This window comes from Heteronotia binoei, chromosome 12 (assembly GCF_032191835.1).
Source record: "Heteronotia binoei isolate CCM8104 ecotype False Entrance Well chromosome 12, APGP_CSIRO_Hbin_v1, whole genome shotgun sequence".
Lineage (NCBI taxonomy): Eukaryota > Metazoa > Chordata > Lepidosauria > Squamata > Gekkonidae > Heteronotia > Heteronotia binoei.
The window spans coordinates 29,648,175-29,670,052 of NC_083234.1; the positions used below are offsets into that span (position 1 = coordinate 29,648,175).

Below are 21,878 nucleotides of genomic sequence, written 5' to 3' on the forward strand. Positions count from 1 at the left end.
AATGAGCACTCAGAATCGGATTTCTGAACAACTGAGCACGTGTAAAATAACAACTGGGCCTGCTTGAGATATCTCAATTTCTGGCTCCCAGAGTCTCATGCTGGGAGCTCTTATAGCTCATAAGAACATAAGAGAAGCCATGTTAGATCAATGGCCCATCCAGTCCAACACTCTCTGTCACACAGTGACCAAAAAACCCAAGTGCCATCAGGAGGTCCACCAGGCTAAAAGAAGGAAAAGACTCGTTTGATTTAAAAGTTTGCATTAGTTTCTTCCTGTAAGCCAGTAGTCTCGTTCCTTGTATAGCAAAGGATGTTATTTATGGCCCATTTTCCATTTTTTTTTCTCATTTAAGCCAGGGTGCTGCTGCCATCTGCTGTCTGATCTGTAAAATAACCAGATAATGAGAAATGGTTGAAACCAGGGGTCTCTTGTGGTAAATTACTGGCTGGCTGCAAATGAAGTAGCTTGTGCATTCCCTAAAAGACCCAGAAAATATCTGTAGTAGGCATTTTTATTGAAAGTATTTCATAGGATTTTTTTCTCCTGTGCTGATTAGCCAATAGCTTCATAGCTTTGTTTCTGGTACTCTTTGTCTCATGTTCTGTTTTTAGGACAGAACAAAGCTTGGTAACCTGATGGGAGTAGTTCAGGCTATTTCCCGTTACTTAGAAGCAACTCTCATTAAAAGTAAGTTAGATGGCCCCTGATTTAAACCAGCTGTCCTTATACTTTTTGAAGTAGGTCCCACTTCTAAACTTATATTTCCCTTCCCCAGCGTAAAATTCAGTTTAACATTGGTCAGATTTATATAGTATTTTGTCACGGTTAACCTTTATGAATATATAGATTACTGAGCAACAAGGTGTAACACAGATTGGTTTTGTGTGTTATGCAGAACCAGATTCTGGTCTGCTGTCACATTTTGTCTCCCAATTGACCATAGAGTTGCCAGCCTCCAGATGGGGCCCAGAGAGCTCCCAAAATTATAACTGGTCTCCAGACTACAGAGATCAGATGCCCTGGAGAAAATAGCTGTCTGGGAGGGTCGACTCTATGAGGAACTGAGAGAGGCTTCTCTAAGGCTGCTGTGAGAATATATGACTGAAGTCTGGGCCAGGGACTTGTTGGCTTACAGGTCACATGTTTGGCTATTATATTATGGCTTGTTTCAGATGATGCAACAAACCATAGTTTGCTGCTCTGGGAATGAATATGGGCAATTCTTGAGCTTGCACACTGTCTCCTGCTTTCCACAAATATTACTAGATAATTAGATCTTTCCAGTTTTGTCCTGAAATGTCCTGAAAACTGGGATTCAAACCTCCATTTAATCTCAGTTTGGCATCCTGTTAGCAGAGTAGTAAGCTGCAGTGCTGCAGTCCACGCTCTGCTCATGACTGGAGTTTGATCCCGGCAGAAGCTGGGTTCAGTTAGCTGGCTCAAGGTTGACTCAGCCTTCCATCCTTCCAAGATCGGTAAAATTAGTACCCAGCTTGTTGGGGGTAAAGGGACGGTGGCTCAGCGGTAGAGCATCTGCTTGGCAAGCAGAAGGTCCCAGGTTCAATCTCCAGCATCTCCAACTAAAAGAGGTCCAGACAAGTAGGCATGAAAAACCTCAGCTTGAGACCCTGGAGAGCCGCTGCCAGTCTAAGTAGACAATACTGACTTTGATGGACCCAGGGTCTGATTCAGTATAAGGCAGCTTCATATGTTCTTCACATGTTCATATGTAGATGACAAGGGAAGGCAATGGCAAGCCACCCCGTAACAAAAAGTCTGCCGAGAAAACATTGTTACTCACCCCAACCTCATGGGTCAGTAATGACTCAGTGCTTGCACAAGGGACTTCCAGTGTTCCCTCTAAGCTGAGTTAGTGTGAGCTAGCTCACAGTTTTTTAGCCTTTGGCTCACACATTTTTGTCTTAGCTCAGGAAAAATGACCTCAGAGCAAAGTAATTTATGCAGTAGCTCACAACTTTAATGCCAGTAGCTCACAAAGTAGAATTTTTGCTCACAAGACTCCACAGCTTAGAGGGAACACTGAGGACTACCTTTATCTTTACCTTTTACAGAGAAAGTGCAAACCATAGTTTGCCTTTCCAGAACCGTAGTCTGCCAAGAAAGCAGAAATCTGTCATTATCAGGCCTGTCACAGTAGAAGAGGGAAGAGACAACACTCCCTCAGCCTCATTCCTGTCCCTTTTGTTTGTCATTACATCTCAACCAAACCTGTGTCACTCTAAAGTGTCTTATGTCATGAATCCTTTTCTTGTTTTCTTCTGTTCCCTGATCACTTCCTTAATTTGTTTCCCTGGAGCTACTAACTCGCTTGGAATCTATTGAAAATCCAGTTGGTCTGATAAGTATGTAGCCTCTTTGGTTCCTCCCAGGCATAAGAAACAGCAAGAGAAATTCAGGGATGGAAGTCAACACAAAACGCTTCTAGTTTCTGTTAACATCACAAGGACAGAGACACCTCTGAACAGCAGCAGCCGCTCCAGCTGAGCCTTTCAGTTCTCTGAAGTTGACAATGGAAGCATCCCTGCTGTGCTTCAAATCTCCTCTGAAAGGAAGAGCTCAGGATAATCCCCACCAGTAGCGTGCAGTGCAAGTGATGATGGTCCTTCTCTCTTTTCAGCACCCTTATCCAACAGAGGACGAGAAACGGCAGATCGCGGCACAGACAAACCTCACGCTCTTACAAGTCAACAACTGGTGAGTGTATCTTTGAGGAGGGCGCAGAATGGGGCAGGTGGCCAGGGCTGCCAAAACCATCTCTTGGGATTTCCTGGAGATTTGGGGGCAGAGGGGGAGGGCAGAGTCTGTGGAAGAGAGGGAGCTCCATGGAGATGTGATGTTATTCTGGGCATAAGAACATAAGAGAAGCCATGTTGGATCAGGCCAATGGCCTATCCAGTCCAATACTCTGTGTCACACAGTGGCCAAAAAAACAGGTGCCATCAGGAGACCCATCAGTGGGGCCAGGACACTAGAAGCCCTCCCACTGTGCCCCCCAAGCACCAAGAATACAGAGCATCACTGCCCCAAATAGAGAGTTCCAACAATACACTGTGGCTACTAGCCACTGATGGACCTCTGCTCTATCAGTGGCCCAATGGGCCTTCTGTTTCTCCTAGACTGTATGTCACCCCATAGCATTCACCCTCCAAAGCTTCCAGGGGAGCTGGTCTTTGTAGTCTGTCCAGTTCCGCAGGGTCTGTAAGACGACCCTCTTCCGGCTAGCCTACACCTAGCTAAGATGAGAACTCAATGTAGCTTGCCAGACTTCTGTTTTATATGTTTTATATGTATTTGGAACGTTTACTGGTTTTTAAGGTTTTAACTGTTTTAAATGTTTAATAGTTTATATATTTAAATATTGTTAATTTTTATGTTGATCAATTGCTGGAAGCCGCCCTGTGGGAAGGGCGGGATACAAGTCATAGATAAATAAAAAAATAATAAATAAATAGTCTGGAGATCAGTTGTAATTTTGGGAAAGCTCCAGGCTCCATCTTGTGGTTGGTAACTCTTGGCACATGTCCTGCTTTAAAACTGAGCTAGTTATGTATCTTGCCTTTCTTGCAAGGAGTTCAAGATATTGTACATAGATCCCTTTGCCAGTTTAGATGCCTAGCATCTCTATGAAGCAGGTTACGCTGAAAGAGAGTAGCCCCAGGTCATTTATTGTGATTTGAACTTGGGCCTCGCAAGGGCTACTCCAGTACTCTGAATCCCTACATTACCCTGCTTCAAACATCAACCTACAAAAGACTGGGTCCCTCAAGAGTCAGTTGTTCAATCCAGTCTGTACATTCATCCCTCCCTTCCCCTCTACTTTAATTCCATCCATCTCTTGTCTATTTTGGACAGTAATCTCTTTGGGTCCTGGGTCCCTGTCTCTTTCATTAATTCTGTGGGGCAATTTGTTCCCTGGTGGCACTGTATACATTTTCTGTTTAACACTCATAGGGACTCCCAAGCTGACCCATTGCCAATAATCTTTTCCCACGATTTATTGTCTTTTCAGTACGCTGCATTTAAAAAAAGCATAACCAGCATAAAACGACAAATCCATACAAAGTATAAAATAAATATGACCTAACACTATAAAATATTAATAACAGACATTTTAAAAGAGAGAAAACACTTAAACAATGAACTCTGGAGCCATTTATCAAAAAGGTTTCTCTAACCATCATAAACATTTCTATAGAGAGCTACAATGAGCTAATCACAACTGTTGTTTTAAAAAACGCAAAATAAATTGACTTAGCAGTTTGTGAACTGTAGTTATCAACGTGAGTTATGACCTAGAGCTCATTGCTCTGCCTGGCCACCACGGAGGGATGTTGCTGACCTCTTCAGTTGCATTGGGATAAAACTTTTCTCTGTTGAGAAAAACTAGTAGGCTGCCATCCTAAGAACACTTTCCTAGGAGTAAGCCCTGTTAAATAACAAGAGACTTTTTTGAATGGACTTGTTCAGGGCTTTTTTTGAGCAGGAACACACAGGAATGCAGTTCCGGCTGGCTTGGCATCAGGGGGTGTGACCTAATATGCAAATGAGTTCCTGCTGGGCCTTTTCTGGACTTGTTTAGGAATGCACCCATAGTCTCCTAACCTGCATTCCTTTGTATTAACAGTGGGCTGGATCTAGACTGAATTTTTCAGCAGTGGAGCAGGGGTGTCAAACTCCTTTGCTAGGAGGGCCAGGTCTGACATGAATGGGATTTTGTGGGGCTGAGCCATGCATATCCTAAAATGTAAATGCCAGATATCAGAGATATAGACTTTATACAGGCCAACACAATTCAATATATCATTTTTAACTTAAAATACAAACATGCTTAATACTCTTGCAATATTTTGTTTAAAACAGAAAGGGGGGATAGTGGGATTTTGCAATGCAATTTAAAAACAAAACATCAAGAAAAAACACAAGGATCACAGCAGAAACTTTTAAAAAAATGCTCTCAGCCCGGGAAAAGATGAAATGGCAAGGCATTGCAAGCCTTTCACCCCCGCCCCTCAGTCTACTCAGATTACCAATGGTTCTCCAGTGTAATATCCCCCTTTGGCTGTGGGTTCCCAAGTTAAGAGTACTCACTAGGCACTAGTTTTCACTCCACTCAGAAGAGACAAAGCTGGCTCAAAGCATCAATGCTTGGTTTGCAACGACACAACTCTTAAGAAGCTTCAGCTGGCCATAGGAATACTGGGAAGTTCCTCTCCATTGAAACACATAGACAAAGTTGCAAGGAAAAACATGGAGTGAATTTTCTGGTCACATCTGCTCTGCCCAGAAGCCTGAATAGAAAATCCATTCTGCATTTTCTTTGCAGCTTTGCTTTCTGCTTTAGCCTCTGCAAAGAGAAGGCAGAAGGAGCTGGGAACATTGTCAGAAGCCTTGGAGCTTCACAGGGTGAGGACAGGAGGGGGGAGGGGGAGAAGAGAGCCCCGTGGGCCTGATAGAAGCCCTGGACAGGCTGGTTTGGCCTGCAGGCTGCACATTTGACACCCCTGGAGTAGAGCTTTCCTGCCTTCCTTCTCCAACCCCACTGCAGCCCACTGATCTCCTTGAAAACCTGCCATTAGGGGACATGAGGAACAACATAGAAGGGAGTCTACAGTGGGAAGAGAGAAATCTGCAACTGGATTTCACTGTGTGAAATGAGGACACCACTTGCAAATGATCACTGAAGTGCCTTGATAATGAATTGAAAGTGCATTATTCTGCCTGTACAAAAGCATTATAATCTGGATCCAAGCTAGTGTTATTTCTTTGTATGATTTTTTTCTAAATTAACTATGGTGAAATATATAGATTATAAATATACGTACATACAAATTTACTCCATTACAGGTTAATTCCTTCATGTTATCATAAATTATATGTCTGTGTACCAGTTATTTGTTCATTGTTTGTTATTATGGCTTTTACTAGTGGTGAATTATTTATTTATTTATTTGTTTGTTTGTTTGTTTGTTTATTTAGTGGACTTATATTAGTGGACTTTATTTATTTAGTGGACTTTATTTAGTGGAAGAGACAGTTTGACTTTAGATGCTGTTTCTTATCACTGTGAGGCTTATTTTCATATGCATAATAAAACTGGGGAAGAGACTCCAAAATTTAAAACACACACAGGATGTGAGTTCTGCTTGGCAGGCAGAAGTCCCCTGCTCTCTGATCTCTTTTTCCTCTCTCCACCTGCAACTAAACTTTCATTGTGCAGGAATCCCAGGGCTTTTTTTGAGCAGGAGTGCACAGGAACACAGTTCTAGCTGGTTTGCCATCAGGGATGTGGCCTAATATGCAAATGAGTTCCTGATTGGCTTTTTCTAGAAAAAAGACCCTGCACAGGATTCTAATGCATAATGCTCACCATGCTTAGCAGAGCAATCAATCACCAGAAACTCTATGAGGTGGCTATTGCTGGATGACTGCACTTCACCAGGTGTGGCCTAATTTACTAATGAGTTCCTGCTGGTTTTTTTCTTCAAGAAAAGCTATGAGGAACCCCCAGGTAGTTTCCCTCCTACTGCTAAAGTGGGCTGGAGGAACCATTTTTAGGGAGGGAGAATGGGTAGGGACGAGCTAAATCCTTCCATTACCCAGTTATTCTCCCCTGCAAGCATCTCCCAGGTCATTTCCTTTACCCACAAAGGCTCTGAGTAAGACTGAAATGGGGGGGGGATGGTCTGGCATTTATTTGCAAGAGAAAATAGGCACAGGGAAGATTAAGCAATCTGTTCCCTCTCTCAATCTCTTCCCTGCAAATGCCTGTAGAGAAAGTTAATAGTTATAGTTACGAATGCATTATAAATCTCCAGGATTTAGTCAATACCAGATATAACCACAAGGAGGCATATTTGAAAAAGAAAACTGACAAGTGATCAGATTCTGGATAAGGCTAATGATTGGTTTCCCTCTCTCTCTGTTTCTCAAATGTACAGCTTCAATGGAACACAAATAGATCCTAGACATTAAGACCAATTCCTCACTAGCAGTTGCTCTGCCCCCAGGCTTCTGCTTTCCCTGTCTCAAGTGATCAGTTCCCCACAAGTTGCTGCACTGGCACATTTTGATCCGCAGCTCCTTCCAGTTTCCATCACAGCTTCTGGATCTCCAAAAAAACAAGTGTGGGAAGCCACAAGGAAAATTGGAGGGAGTCGCAGTTCAAAATGCACCCATGCAGCAACTGGTGGAGAACAGATCACTTAAGCCGGGGAAAGCAGAAGCCCGGGTTGGAGTATCTTCTAGTGAGGAATCGGTCTGAAATAAACTTTTAGACCACTCAAAAATAGCCTAGAAGCAGGCAACCCTGCTCATTCTGGGTTTTACAAAGACTGGAGATTTGTTACATGGGGGTGGCTATGAGGTAGAGAAAAAGGTATCAATGAATGGTTTATGCTCTCAAAAATAAGAGTTTGTCTTAAAGTCACTTTGTACAATCTGTAGAATCTGGGTCCACAGCTTAAGGGCAGAGCAGATGTTTGCATGCGTGCAGAAGGTACCAGGTGCAAAGGGTTGTTGGAAGATCACTTCATATGGATGTATTGGGGACAGGAAACTCTAAAATCAGGGACTGAATTTCAGGACCCATGAAAGACACTATGCAAGTGGTCAGTTTGATTTTGAAAGTGCTCCTCCTTTCTGTATTGTATTGGCAACATTCAGAAAACACATTGCTGACTAATTTCTCTGCGTCAGATGATACATCAAAGCATCTATCATTGGAACATTTTAAAATTCAGCATGAAACTGAAGCAAAAACTCACATTGCTTTTGAAGAAGTGAGCTCATGAAAGTGAGCCACAGATTTTGGTAGTCTTTCAGGTGCTACTGGACTCTTACTTTATCTACTGCTACAGACCGACCAACTTGGCTACCCATCTTGCTATCACCTTGCAATTGAACTGATTAGAATAGCTCCACCTTGTGGCTGTTTATTGGCAGAACACCTTTGAAATTCTTTTAGTTGGTGCTAACACCCCTGCCCTGAGCCAAGCATAGGAATGAACACCAGCTGTGGGTGTCACTGTCTCCGTCAGACAGCCTGTCTTTTAAATCACAGTGTCTCCTGGGTTGTCAGAGACATTGTCTAAACCCTAGCACTTCCCTTTTTAACAAATGATCATCCCATAGACAACAAATTTGCAGTTTTCAATTATGTTTATGTGTGTGTGTTTAAAAAGAAGAATGAATGCCTTTAAAATAATATCTATGCTGGTAAAATGAGGATTAAGGTCCAAAGCAAAATTTAAAAAATCACATAATACATTTTATAAGGACCAATCAAATTGACACAAAACACTGTGTAAGCTTTCATGATCTCCAGAACTCTTCATCATAATGACTGTTTAACCAGGAGAGGGAGAAAAAACACATTGTTCAGGCCATGATATTAAGCTTTTTATCTGCATCCTAAAGGATGTCTCTGGGATGCTTGGCTGACTCCAATGAAAACCAAGTGTGGTTATCAGATTTCAGGTTGTATCCCTGGCATGCTGGCAAAAAAACCCCCAAAAGCATGGAAGAGTCCAATTGAAAATACACAAAGTTTGCTTAAACTCCACCTGCTAAGATGTATGTCAAATAAAGAGGTCTCGTTTTGCTTTGAGAAGTGTGTGTGTTTAAGATAAGGGCTCAAATGTTTATCAATTAATTGGTTACATTCACTCTTTAATTTGTTTTGATTGATTAAAAGAGTGCCCTTGGTTAAGTGGTAGATTTTTAATTTCATTTTATTTTTCATACAAGTTCTGACATTCACCCACACCATCACACAGCCAAAATCCTAGCATTTTGCAAGCTGGCCCTTTAGCTACAGGATGATCTTTGATGGCACAAGTTGAACAGTATAGGTGGCGTGCTTGAGAACTAGGAACCTGAAGAAGGTATTGGCAAAGGAGGCAGAGGGCTTTTCTGCATTCTCATTTTCCTTATTTGTATGTTCCTGTTTCTTGAAGGGGGGGGTGCTCTGTTCATTATGTGTCTTGCTCCCTCTAGTGGTCAATTCAATATGACACCCTCTCTCTCCCTGTGGATTTAAACAGCAGGTTTTTTGCTGGACAGAAATTGGTGTAATATCGAAGCGACCACTAGAGGGAGAAAAACTTATGCAGAACAGAAAAAAGTGAAGAAAGGATCTTTACAAGCAAGGAAAATTAGAATTTGGAAAGAGAACTGAGAAAAAGGATGCCAGCCTCCAAGTGGATTCTGGGGATCCCTTGGAATCTTCAGACTATAGAAATCAATTCCCCTGCGGAAAATGGATGGTTCGGAGGGTGGACTGTGGCACTGAATCCCACTGAAGTCCTCCTCAGGCTCCATCCCCAAATCTCCAGGAGTTTCCCAAGCTGGATCTGGCAACCCCACTCCCCCCCCCCATCAGTGGCCAGGGGAGACCTGGCAACCCTAGCCACACAGGCCCCAAGAATGGGAGAGGCTGTAAGGGGAAAGGAGGAGGAAAGACAGAAATACTGGGCCGAGAAAGAGATTTAGAGGTTTAAGAGACAGCAGGAATTGTGGAGCCGAGGGGGGGGGGGGACAGAAAGAGAAGCTCAAGAAACTTTCTCACAAAACATAGACTGAGGGACTGTAGTTTGGAAGAGGCTTTGAAGTCTGTCCAATATGAGCAATTGTTTACAAGACTAGGTTTTTTTCCCCTTCTGAACTGCTTGAAATGGAAAAGATAGGGAATGGAAAGAAGTGCATCCTGTCATGCTCTTCTGGTTTTTTCTCCCTGTGAAAAGGTTTATCAATGCCCGGCGACGCATTCTGCAGCCCATGCTTGACGCAAGCAATCCCGATCCAGCCCCCAAAGCAAAGAAGATCAAGTCGCAGCACCGGCCCACTCAGAGATTCTGGCCCAACTCCATTGCCGCTGGCGTGCTGCAACAACAAGGAGGGAACCCCGGGACTAACCCTGACGGTAAGAATGGGCATTGGAGTGCAGAAATGCTCATGGTTTGGGACAATACAATTGCTGACTGCTCCACCTCTTTTGCTCTGTCATTTTCAAATCTGATCTACCATTTAGAATTTCCAGGACCACTGGAGGTGCAGACATGGGGGGGCACAGCATCCTGTGGAGGGTGGTCTGCAGTGTTTCATGGGCCCTGTCCTGGACTTTTGCTCAGGACCCCAGAACCACAAAGACTATTCCTGAAGTTGCCATGGTACCCTCTGGTGTGTTTCCTGATGCATACCTGCTTTTTTACTATTGGAAATAAAATTTTAAAAGTTTTTGAGTGGGACGAGGGCGGGGGGGGGGAACCAGAGAGCTTTTGTAATTCCCACTATTAGTGTTCCTAGCACTGTGTTGGCAAATGCGGGAAGATTTTATGGGAGGTACCTGGGGAGGATAGAGTTTGGGGAGGACATGATGTCACCTCTGGGTGATGCTAAAGGCTGCATTTCCTTGTCTCTGTGGTTTTTATCACATAGGCTAGGGGAAATTCCTAGAATGTCACTATGTAAAGGCTATTTTTTTTCTCCCACATCTCAGTTCCTCTGGGTGAGAAATAGGGGCAGATAAATGGGAGGCCAGCTGCCTACCATCAGACTAGCTGGTTGAACTCTAAACTTTGATCCCAGGCACATTCATCAAAGCTGTGTACCCTTGGCTAGACCAGAAGCACAAATCCTACATGGCAGCCATTTTGTGATTGGGCTTGTTCCCATGGCAGCCATTTTCCAGTGCTGCCTATTACCTTTTCTTAACATTCCCTAAATGCCTTTAGGCCTAACAGTGTTTGAGACTCCTGTTTTATTATGGCTTTATGTAAACTGAGTGTGCTTAAAGACCCACCAACCCGTCCCTGCAGCTGCACACTGTAGCAAGTGATGAGTAGTGATGGTCAAGGTATCTTTCAGGGATGCGTGTCTGCCAGTACTGAGCTTCTCACTGAGGAGCCCCTGATAAGACCCCAAGGAACCCCAAGATTCTCTCCAACATACTTTTGAAAACCACAAGCTTGCAGGTAACTGATTCTGAAGGTCAGATGTATTTAAACATGGATATGTGTGGAGCTTTTTTGTAGCTGGAACTCCTTTGCATATTAGGCCACATACCTCTGATGTAGCCAATCCTCCAAGAGCTTACAGGGCCTACTATAAACTCCAGGAGGAATTGGCTATATCAGGGGTGTGTGGCCTAATATGCAAAGGAGTTCCTGCTGCAAAAAAAGCCCTGGTACAAAAGGAAATATCCCTGTGTAGCACAAAAACCGCTCTTTTACATTTAAGTAAACATCATATTTTATCAGTGTTCATTAAAGGTACAGAAATCATTAAGTAATCACAAAATTCACTTGTAAAGAAAGCCACTATGTAAGTGGTGATAAAGCATTCATACTATAGTCCTTAATCAATGTTTGGACATAAAGTGCAAAGTTTCCAAAAGCAATCTTGCAAGGTAGTCCTCACAGTGCATTAGTCACCGGAGAGAAAAAGCCTCACGTATCAGAGACCGGTTTCGGCTTCACGCCTTTATCAGTCACTCGTCTCTTAGCACTTTACTGCTTGACGGCTCCTTCTGACCCAACATAAAATATACAATAAAATACTCTGTCCAGTATTCACTTGCCATACATACCACATTACACTACTCACCTAGAACAATATTTTTAAATCAACGGGGACACCAGTACAATTATTTATATTGGAGAATTCTCGCCAAAGTTTATCCACTGGAAGCGTCCCTCTACTGAAATTGACCAGCGTCTACGCTCTTAAAGTTACATTCACAATTGGTAACAGCTGTCAGAGTTACTTCGTTTTCAAGGGATACAGAAAGTTATTTCATAATGGTTATCATGTTAAAACTCACAATATGACAATGTTCTTTGACTAATGCATCCTATAGCACAGGGGTGGCTATGCTGGCTGGGGCCGATGGAAGTTGTAGGCAAAAAACATCTGGAGAGCTACTGTTGGCCACCCCTGTTTTAGCAAGTACAAAGCTCTAAGTATAACTGACAACCCAACACTATACTTTACAAAAAAACTGGTAAGTCAAAGCTCTGATTAAGACCTGTTGGTTCCATTGGTTTTAATTTATGTATCCAATGGCATTCACATCTCAGTAAATATTTTTGGATATCTGTTCTTACAAAAGGATGGGCATCAAATTTTTCTAGCACTAGGAAGGAGAAATCATTTGGAGCATGATGGGCATCAATGAAATGTTGGCAGAGGGGGGTATCTACTTTTTGGGTTTTTAAACGTGACCGGTGCTCGCATATTCTTGTGCGTATAGCCCTTATCGTAGAACCCACATATAGCCTGGAACAAGCACATTTTATTAAATATACTGTGCTTTTACACGCACATATAGTCCAAGTATTTATTTTTTTCCAAAAGTGGTAAAATTAATTCGTCAGTCTGCCACACTAACGCCCACACTGAGCAGGACCTGCAAGGGAAATGCCCTATAAGCTCATCATTATTTTGCTCTGTCTAGATTCTAGCATCTGCCCTTATTAGTATATTCCTCAAACTTCTTGTCCTTCTCATGCCAATAAGTCGTCGTTGTTCACATCCTGATATATCTTGTATCAAGAACCAATTGTGTGCTATAATTCTCACATCAAAAGAGTATGGGGTAAAATCAAATGCACATGAGATTCCAGTCTGTCATCTCTGTTGTACTTTATCAGCCAGTAAATCTCTGCGCTCCCCCTGTTCTGCTCTCCATAATGATTTCCTCACAATCCTCTCCGGGTAACCTCTCTCACCAAACTGGCCCATCATGACTTCTGCTCTTTAAAATGTTCTGGAAAAGTAGAGTTTCTACGGATATGTAGGAACTGCGCGTAAGGTACATTTGTCTGTAAATGCTGTGGGTGGTAGGAGTCAAACCTAAGATACTAATTCCTGTCAGTAGCTTTAGTAAATGGTCTCACTGCTAGCCGGTTGTTAAGCGTGCAGAAGACCTGAGTATCTAAGTAATTAAGACTATTTTTTCTGCTATACCAGTAAATTTAATTGATTCATGAATAGTTCAGACTTCCTTGGAAGAATGAGTGGGGTTGAGGTAGGTTTGCCAACCTCTGGGTGGAGCCTGGAGATCCCTCTGTAAGACTAGTGATGTCCAGATTACAGAGCCCAGTTCCCCAGCAGAAAATGGCTGCTTTGGAGGGTGGACTTTATGGAATTATACTCCACTGAGGTACCTCCCATTCCCAAACTCTGCTCTCCCCAGGCTTCACCCCCAAATTCCCTGGTATTTCCCAACCTGGAGCTGGCAACCTTAGGTTCAAGTGTAACAAATAATTAAAATATTCTTGCTAAACAAGAACTCTTTAAGTCCAGCTGTTGCTTTTGTCCTAGGCTCCATAAATATGGACAACCTGCAGTCTCTCACCTCCGATAATGCCACCATTGCTATGCAGCAGGCTATGATGGCTGCTCATGATGACTCACTGGATGGGACAGAGGATGAGGAAGAAGATGAAATGGAGGAGGAAGAGGAAGAAGAGGAAGAGGAGGAGCTGGAGGAGGATACTGAAGAGCTTCAGACAACAAATGTTAGCGACCTTGGCTTGGAGCACAGTGACTCCCTCGAGTAGCACATGATGGTCTGGTGGTGGAGCAGGATGCCTCCAGAGAACCCCTGCTTGCCTAACTTGTTGGCCTGAGGAATCACAGAGAGCCTGGATGGCTGCCATTAGTGCTCCACATCCCTTGCAAGACGTCATTCAAATCCAACAATGACAACCCTTCTGGAATGCCTACTCGCTTGCACTCTGTTGCAGGAACAGGGACACGAAGGCACATTCAAGAGACATGCCAAAATGTGCAAACTGATTATTTATGTGAAGGACACACGTTTACAAGGCACATATTGTGGCCAGTTGTTCCCCTTCCCCCCCTTTGTTTTTGATAATAACAAACAGAAGTGTTTTTAGGGTAAGGCGTTTTCTGTATGACTGAATGTTTTATGGATGTTCTAATGCAAAGCCTTTTTTTGTGACATGCAGTTGAGAGGCAAGTCTGTTTTCATTTTCACTGCTTTTATGAGAGATTTATAGATGCAAAAAAGAGAGAGAAGATTGATGGTTTTTAAAAAAAGAAAGTAAAAGACCGTAACAATTATAAATATCTAGCTTTGGGGGAATCAAAAAGTCTGCAGAAATGCAAAAAAAATAACAAGTGAACAGTAAGAGAGCTTAATGCTGGACCCAAGTAGACTCATGGTTGCAGCTAAAGAAATGGATTTTAAGTCTTCATGATGGTAATCTAGGGTTGCCAACCTCCAGGTAGCACCTGGAGATCTCCTGCAATTGCAGTTGATCTCCGCAGATCAGTTGTCCTGGAGAAAATGGCTGCTTTAGAGGATGGATTCAATAGCATTATACCCTGCTAAGGTCCCTCCCCTTTCCCAAACCCCACCCTCCCCAGGCACAATCCCCAAAATCTCCAGATATTTCCCAATCCAGATCTGGCAACCCTCCTCATTAGCCAGTGCCCAAATTCCAAAGCATAGAGGGGGCCATGCTTTGCAATTAATGTGACCCAGGGCTTTTTTAAAAGCAGGAATGCACAGGAATGCAGTTCTGGCTGGCTTGGTGTCAAGAGTGTGGCCTAATATGCAAATAAGTTCCTGTTGGGCTTTTTCTACACAATTCCTGTGAAACAATTATGACATCAGGGGGTGTGGCCTAATATGCAGATGAGTTCCTAGTGAGTGATGTGAGTGACCAATAGGTACTGCACTGCGAGATGACCCTCTTTACTGGGGAATCACAAACCTTTAGACCTCTGAACAGAGTGCCCTAATCATAACACATATGCTTTGATTGCCTGCTGCAGAGTTGGTGAGCCCAGGACAAATGTCCCTGAATAATTACGTTAATTGTTTAGAGGATTGTAACATTGAAAAATTAAATTTATGGCTTTTATATGCTACTTGAGAATGAGCAGGCTCAGATTTCCAGCCGTTGACAAAGGGGGAAGTCATTGGATTTCAAAACTAAGGAAAAGTTTCTGGAGCAAAGTTGAAATTGCTAGCCAGATGGTAAGACAAATGTCCTTTTTGGTTATCTCCCATCCCAAGAACTTTCCCACTACCAATTTTCTCTTGAAGTTTTCAGCCGCACTTAGAAACCTTCAGCTTCGAAGATCTCCGAGAATAACTGGATGCATTTTGTACATTCAGGACTGGGATGAGATCCAGAGCAGTTTTCCCTGTTGCTGCTGTGTCTCACAAGAGCCTCAAAGGTCCAAAGCACGTTAAGAATCACCAAGCGTAGGGCATTTTAATGCTTGTCATGGGGGTGGCAGCCACAAGATGGTAAGCCTGTTGCATGCAGCGGCTTGCCGTGAGGACTGCATCATGTGGTCCATGATGCCACAGACAATTCTTGGTTTGTTAATTTATAACATTGGGGTGGTAGAGGGGCGGAAATCAATCCTCATAACTAGCAGCCTTAGGACTGTTTTTTCCCCCTATACCTAAAGCTATTCTCTCCCTACCCCAGAAGCTGCTGAATGTGGCATGTAAATAAAGGTATTTTTTAACTGAAATTAAAATCCCCTAGCAACATAGCTATTATGTTGTCACTGTACATCTGTGCAGGGCTTTTTCTGTAGCAGAAACTCCTTTGCATATTAGGCAACACACACCCTGATGCTCTTAGAGGATTGGCTACGTCAGGGGTATGTGGCCTAACATGCAAAGGAGTTCCTGCTACAAAAAAGGCCTGCATCTGTGAATAGATATGCCTCATTTCTGAACAGCCATTTTGTCCATGCACATGTACTAATGGACTCCCCCGCCCACTTCATCTTTATCAGATCTAAAGCCAGCAAAGAAATCTATGCATGGAAGGTCAGTCCTCCCCATGCTGTCTTTGCCACAGGGAAATACAGCACCCGCACTTTCCTGCTGGGGAGCAAGGCCACTCCCGTGCTGGAAAACAGTGTGTGGTGTTTTGCTGGAAGCATTTTGGAACATGCGTTTAAAGGAGGGCCAGTTATGCTTGTGCAGACATACAGAGCTCTAAAACGTGTCTTACGAACCTCTTTTGTGAACACATTCAGGGAGGCGTGGAATCTCAAGGGTGCTATGGGAAGTGATTCCCACCCATCAGTGTAGATTGTGCAAAGTTAGATTATTTGCGTTTCCAAATGTGGAAAACTTTGTGAATTCTTTAAAAAGTGGGTTTTTCCCCACTTCAGTTATCAATGAGTTATTGGGGGCAGGGGTGTTGCAGCAAAAAATTGGGAGATTGTTTTGTGCAGAGCCCCATCTTGCCAAAATTGTCCAGCACTGACACCCTCCCAGACCCACTCAGTCATTCCATCATCCAGCTCTAGCCTTGGGTAGTCAGAGCTTTCCTGACCAGGCCACCCATCTTTGACTGGTTGCAGTGGAGGGTGCCAATAAACACATCTAATTGGATCAGCCCCTTCATTAAACAAATGTACAGCCTTTCACATGCAAGAGAGTACAGAGCTCTTTTAAATTCATATGCATCACTCAGGGGCACAACTCTGTGGCAGCTTCATCCACTACTGATTTTAGTGGAAATATATCAACCAAATGGACAGAGCAAGTCCTAGAGCAGAGGGGAGTGGGTGGGAACCCTAGAGAATCTTTTCCTGGTCCCTAAACTGAAACTTCCATGTTGGCCATTGCCTGTTTTTGTCTCACCATCATAGGCCTCTATCAGAAAGTGGAAGGGGGTAAGAAGGGAGCATGAATTCATTTCTCCTGAGCAAGGTCAATGTGCTGGAAGGCATTGTGCATATTCAGTATCCTTCCAGCCCAATGTGCAGGTGCATTTGTGCAGCACAATCCTATGTAGGTTTTTTTAAACACAAGTCCTCCCTTGGTGCCCTTAGGACTGAGCCCTTAATGCAGCACTGAGCCTCAGTTATCACAATGGCCAGTGCAACAGTGTGTGCTGACTTGGTTTTTCACAGCTACCAATGCAACCTCAGCCTCAGAACAGGGTAGTCAGATGATGGAAAACCTGCAGAAGCCTGCACCAGTGTAGTGGTTAAGTGTGCAGACTCTGATCAGGGAGAACCGGGTTTGATTCCCCACTCCTCCACATGTACCTGCTGAGTGACCTTGAGTCAGCCACAGTTCTCTCAGTGCTATTCTCTCAAGAGCCGTTTCTGTTAGAGCTCTCTCAGCCTCACCTACCTCATTGGGTGTCTGTTGTGAAGAGGGGAAGGGAAAGGAGATTGTAAGCCACTATGAGACTCCAAGTAAAAGGCAGGGGATAAATCTAATTTCTTCTTCTGTCCTCCAGGAAGGGCTTGCTACCAGCCCCTAGATGCCCATTGGCTCTCTTCTAGAAAGTGAGGGCTGAAGGGAGGAGGAGTCACTGTTGCTGAGTCACCTTCTGAGCAGCAAGCGAGCTGTGGCCAGTCAGGGGGAGAGGGAGCCAGCCGAGGGCATTTTTGGCCCAAGGGCCCCAAAACCTAGAACCAGCGCTGGGAGGAGGACACTGATAGTTGAGTACAGCTTAAGAAGGGGAGAGAGGGGTGCAATGTTTTAATATGACCTCAAAGAGATTTTTAAAAATAGAATTCCCCTCCCCACTGTATCAGTATGGAAGATTATTTTTTTGTTTCGCATTTTTAAAAATGCAAGCTGAAGTTGTATTGCCCACTCTCCCACCGCAGGATTCTGCCATCTTGTTCCCATGCTGTTCTGTTACCTGTGCAGAAGAGCCTTCTAGCATAGATAGATCAATATATTGAGAAAAGGCCTCTCAAACCAGAAATGGGGACATTTTCAGGCTGACTGCTCAAAACCCTGTTTCAGTGCATGGTAACCACACCAAGTGCTGTCCTTTCTCTGGGAGGTTGAATTCCCTACATTTTGGAGACTGTAGCGATGGTGACAGCAGCCCATGGAAAAAAGACAGCTTTCTTTAGGGCTAGCTAGCATGATCATTTGTGGTTTTAAATGCCCATCCTGCTTACAGAACGGCCATGGCCGAATGGCGGGGTCACTTCGTTGTCCAGAAGGATGTTTCCCCTTTGCTGCTCTTGACTTCCTCTAAACCAAGCAGGAAGATTAATCTTATAGGCATTGTTGTCCCTTCTGTCACTTCAATTTAGTTCCTTTGCGCTATACATTGTACTCAGGAAAAAGACTCCACTACCCGCCCCCCACAAAGGGAAGACGTTACTCATCAGCTTGAGAGCAGCAGATAAGCAGGTTTTCTACGCATCCCTGACATGAATGTATTTTTCCCTGGAAGGAGCTGATGTGTTAAAAGGGTCGGCAGAGGTGGGAAACACCTGTAATCTTATTTATAATTGTCAGTGTTACCCGATCTGTCTGTTTTGATTTTTTTTAATGCATCCTTTTGATACTGTAACTCCAGGAAAGAATCCCTTTTGTAAAAGGAAGCCAGTCAAAAGGAAAGTTCATTGGGGCAGTTCGTCTTCCTTGCTCGAAAACCTACCTGTGCACAAAATGCCACCCTCCTTGCTAACTTCCCCTGCACACCTTCCTTGATGCATCAGCCAAACAAATCCTGAACTTCCAAGGCAAAGGTTGTGCCCATTTGACTGTTTTCCTTCGCATTTGAAGCTTTATTTTCCTATAAGAATTAATTCCTGTCTCCTTTTTCACAAAGCACAGTTTTCAATTTGCTCCTTCTTTTGGCTCTTTGAGGAGTTGAGAGGTTTTAATGAATTGCTTTACATTAAGGGTTGAAATCTACAAATAATTCCTTGGGAATGTATCAGAATATCAGTGGGCCCCTAAGAGCCCATTTTGGATACTGATATGGCATGAATGTAATATGTAATTTCATAGAAAAAAAAATCATTGTAATTTAGTATTCATGTCCATTTATTATAAAGTGCTACCAGATGAGGTTTTTCAGCTGTATTTTATTGTGAGTTTATTTATATGTTCTTGTTATACAAAGGATTAGGAATAAAGAATAAAATAGTAATCCAAATCCATTGGAGGGAGCCCGTGTTACAAAGCAGGTAGATTCCATTCTCAGAGAGCCATGGCATCATTATGGGTTTCTCTGAATGTGTATGATGTGAATTCTCTGGCTCTCCCTGGGTTTTTGCATTTCTGAATTACAATCTTGTTCCTGAAATGGAATCAAGGTATTGCTCACTGCTTTAGATTTTAATTTCTTTGTGCACCATACTAGTGCAGCACTTACCTTGCCTTTTGTCCATTTGTGTCTCCTCACCCCTCCATATGACCAATGAACTTGTATACCCAAAAAAAGGCATCTTGATGTTATTGTATTTTGAAGTGTAGCGCTTTACCTATGGGCAAAAGCACATGCACCCATCAAAACAGATACAGAAAAAACTTTGATGCAATCATTGCAGGATGTTCTTAAAGTGGTTTTTAGAGGCAACATACTGCTACTGAAAGACAAGAGCAGCAAACAGCATATGCTCCAATTTTAGAAAAAACTTGACAAATTCTTCTGGTTAAGCTGGAATGAATATGGTATAAGACTTGAATACAGACCAAAATCCCAGAAATAGATGAAGAGTAGAGGAGAAAGAGGAGGGGAGGGGCTGGTACTCTGATAGGAGGTCACTATGGAAGATTCTGCAGAGGAAGGCGATGCCAAACCACCTCCGTTTCTTACTTGCCTTAAAAGCCTCCTTGCTGGGGTCACCATAAATTGATTGAAACTTGACTGCGATTACGTATATGGAGAATTTGTTCATGTAGGTTAGAATGTGTTGTATCCCCAAGTAATGACTCTGGAGTTACACGTTCTTATGGATCCAAGAGCATTTCTTTGCTGTGGGCAAAGCAGATCCACATCAGCATTCTTGCAGTTACACACATCTACTACCCTTGGGCTTTTTTTGAGCAGGACTGCACAGGAACACCGTTCAGGCTGGCTTTGGGCCAGGGGGTGTGGTAAACCCCCTGATAAACCAGACATCTTATTTATTCAAGAGACTCATCAAAAAGATGTTAGTCACCCTATCCTAAATACTCCATTTTTCAACCAGCAATACCAGGACCAAGCAACTCGAAATCTCAGGGAGTAGCGGTTTTGCTCTCCACTCAGATGCACCTCATTATAGTATGGAAAAGGATGACTTTGGGAGATATATTTTTATTAAACGTAGTAGTAAGAGGGCGGAAATTTACTTTAGCATCCATCTACACACCAAACAGAGGCCAAAGAGAGTTCTTGAGTGAGATCTTGGATAAGCTCAGATTATTTCAAGAAGGGAACACTATTATTGGCACAGACTTAAACTCAAAAGAGGAACACAGTTCAGGCTGGTGTTGGGCAGCGGTGTGGCCTGATATGCAAATAAGTTCCTGCTGGGCTTTTTCAACAGAAAGCCCTGTGTGAAACAATAGTGATGTCAGGGGTGTAGCCTAATATGCAAATGAATTTCTGCTGGACTTTTTCTATCAAAAAAAAGCTTGGCTGCCCCCCTAAAATGAAGAGCAAAGGCCTTTCACATTAAGGAGCACACAGGGCAAATTAAAACTGACACATGGCTTTAGAGTTGCCAAGTCTCTCGCAGCCTCAGGCGGGGGACCGTTCTCACACAATGACATCACTCACAAGCTGCTTGATGGGCATTGTGATAGTTAAACACATTAAGCTAAGTGTTCCAACAGACAAGTTCTACTCAAGGTAGAAGGTTATCTGGCTGTAGGCAATTCAAATATACAGCTTGTTAGAAATTACTGTACCTACCTTTTTTCTCTCTGCTTTTGTAGACAAGGAAGAAGAACGGGCATAGCCTCCTCACAAATATATTTTTAAAAAATCTTGCAGTGGTTAGGAAAACCAGCAGAGGGAGCTGTTTAACCACTTCCCTTCCAACCATTTTCGTGTTCCAATTCTACCTCTCCGCAGCTTTCTAATTTCCAAGGAGAGCTATTACAGCTCCTCATTTGCCCCCTCTAGGAGAAGGAAAGGAACTAAGAGCGGCGGATTGGGAACCAAAAACGAACAAAACCACCCCCTCCTTTTCCATACGTACTGAGTGTTCATGACTGCAGCGTGCTGGGCAGAAGGGATGGAATCACACTGGTCCAGGGTTGCCAATCCCTAGGTGGGGAGACCCTCCCCCCACCCCGCTTAAGAGTCATCAGAAAGCGCAGGGGGAGGGGCAAGGTCTGCTGGGCACTCCATTATTCCCTATGGAGACCGCTTCCAATAGGGTACAATGGAGAATTGATCTGTGGGTATCTGGGGTTTGGGGGGGGGGCTATTATTTGAGGTAGATGCCCCAAATTTGCAGCACAGCATCTAGTGCCTCTTCCCAAAATACCCTACAAGTTTCAAAAGGATTTGACCAGGGGGTCCAATTCTATGAACCCCAAAAGAAGGTGCCCCTATCCTTCATTATTTCCAAAGGAGGGGAAGCGTTTAAAAATAGTGTGGTGTGCTGTCTCTTTAAATGTGATGGCCAGAACTCCGTTAGGAGTTCAATTGTGCTTGTCACACCCTTGCTCCTGGATCCACCCCCAAAGTCCCCAGATATTTCTTGAATTGGACTTGGCAACCCTAGAACTTTCCCTCAAGCCCTTTCTTTCCTCCATCCATTCTGAGAATCGTTTGTGCAATTCCAAAACTCGCTTGTAATCATCGGGAACACCTGTCAGTCCTCATAAAGTGTATTCGTCTTTTGGCCCTACGGACTTTAATCTTGAGGGTTGTAAATGCACCCTTCAGCTCCCACCCCAACTCCTTGTCCGGCGCCCTCCTGAGGCCTTTCTCTGCAGGTAGCGCAGCGCCGCCTTCCCGCCCACAAAAGCCGTTGGGAAAAGGCGGGAATTCACTTTGGCGGGGTTGACGATTAGAGAAAGGCGGCGGAGGGATACTTCGAACGGGAAAAAAAAAGCAGTTTCGGACGCTGACCTTGAGGCAAAGCTC

The 21,878-nt window shown here is 43.6% G+C and overlaps 1 protein-coding gene and 1 long non-coding RNA gene across 4 annotated transcripts in view; one reads left to right on the plus strand and one right to left on the minus strand.

The window, feature by feature from the left end:
• Positions 1-13,993, plus strand: part of PKNOX2 (PBX/knotted 1 homeobox 2) — a 345,266-nt gene extending 331,273 nt beyond the window's left edge. For all 3 annotated transcript variants that reach the window (XM_060250580.1, XM_060250578.1, XM_060250579.1), the window contains 3 exons: positions 2,642-2,718; positions 9,765-9,943; positions 13,345-13,993. In XM_060250580.1, coding sequence (XP_060106563.1) covers positions 2,642-2,718; positions 9,765-9,943; positions 13,345-13,583 — 495 coding nt within the window. In that variant the 3' untranslated portion in view covers positions 13,584-13,993. The remainder of the gene's footprint in view (positions 1-2,641; positions 2,719-9,764; positions 9,944-13,344) is intronic.
• LOC132579973 (uncharacterized) lies at positions 246-21,078 on the minus strand. Its single transcript, XR_009556024.1, has 3 exons — positions 20,983-21,078; positions 19,167-19,275; positions 246-385 (listed from the first exon to the last, which is right to left on the minus strand). It is a non-coding gene; the product is annotated as an uncharacterized LOC132579973 (long non-coding RNA).
• Between the last annotated feature and the right edge of the window lie 800 nt (positions 21,079-21,878).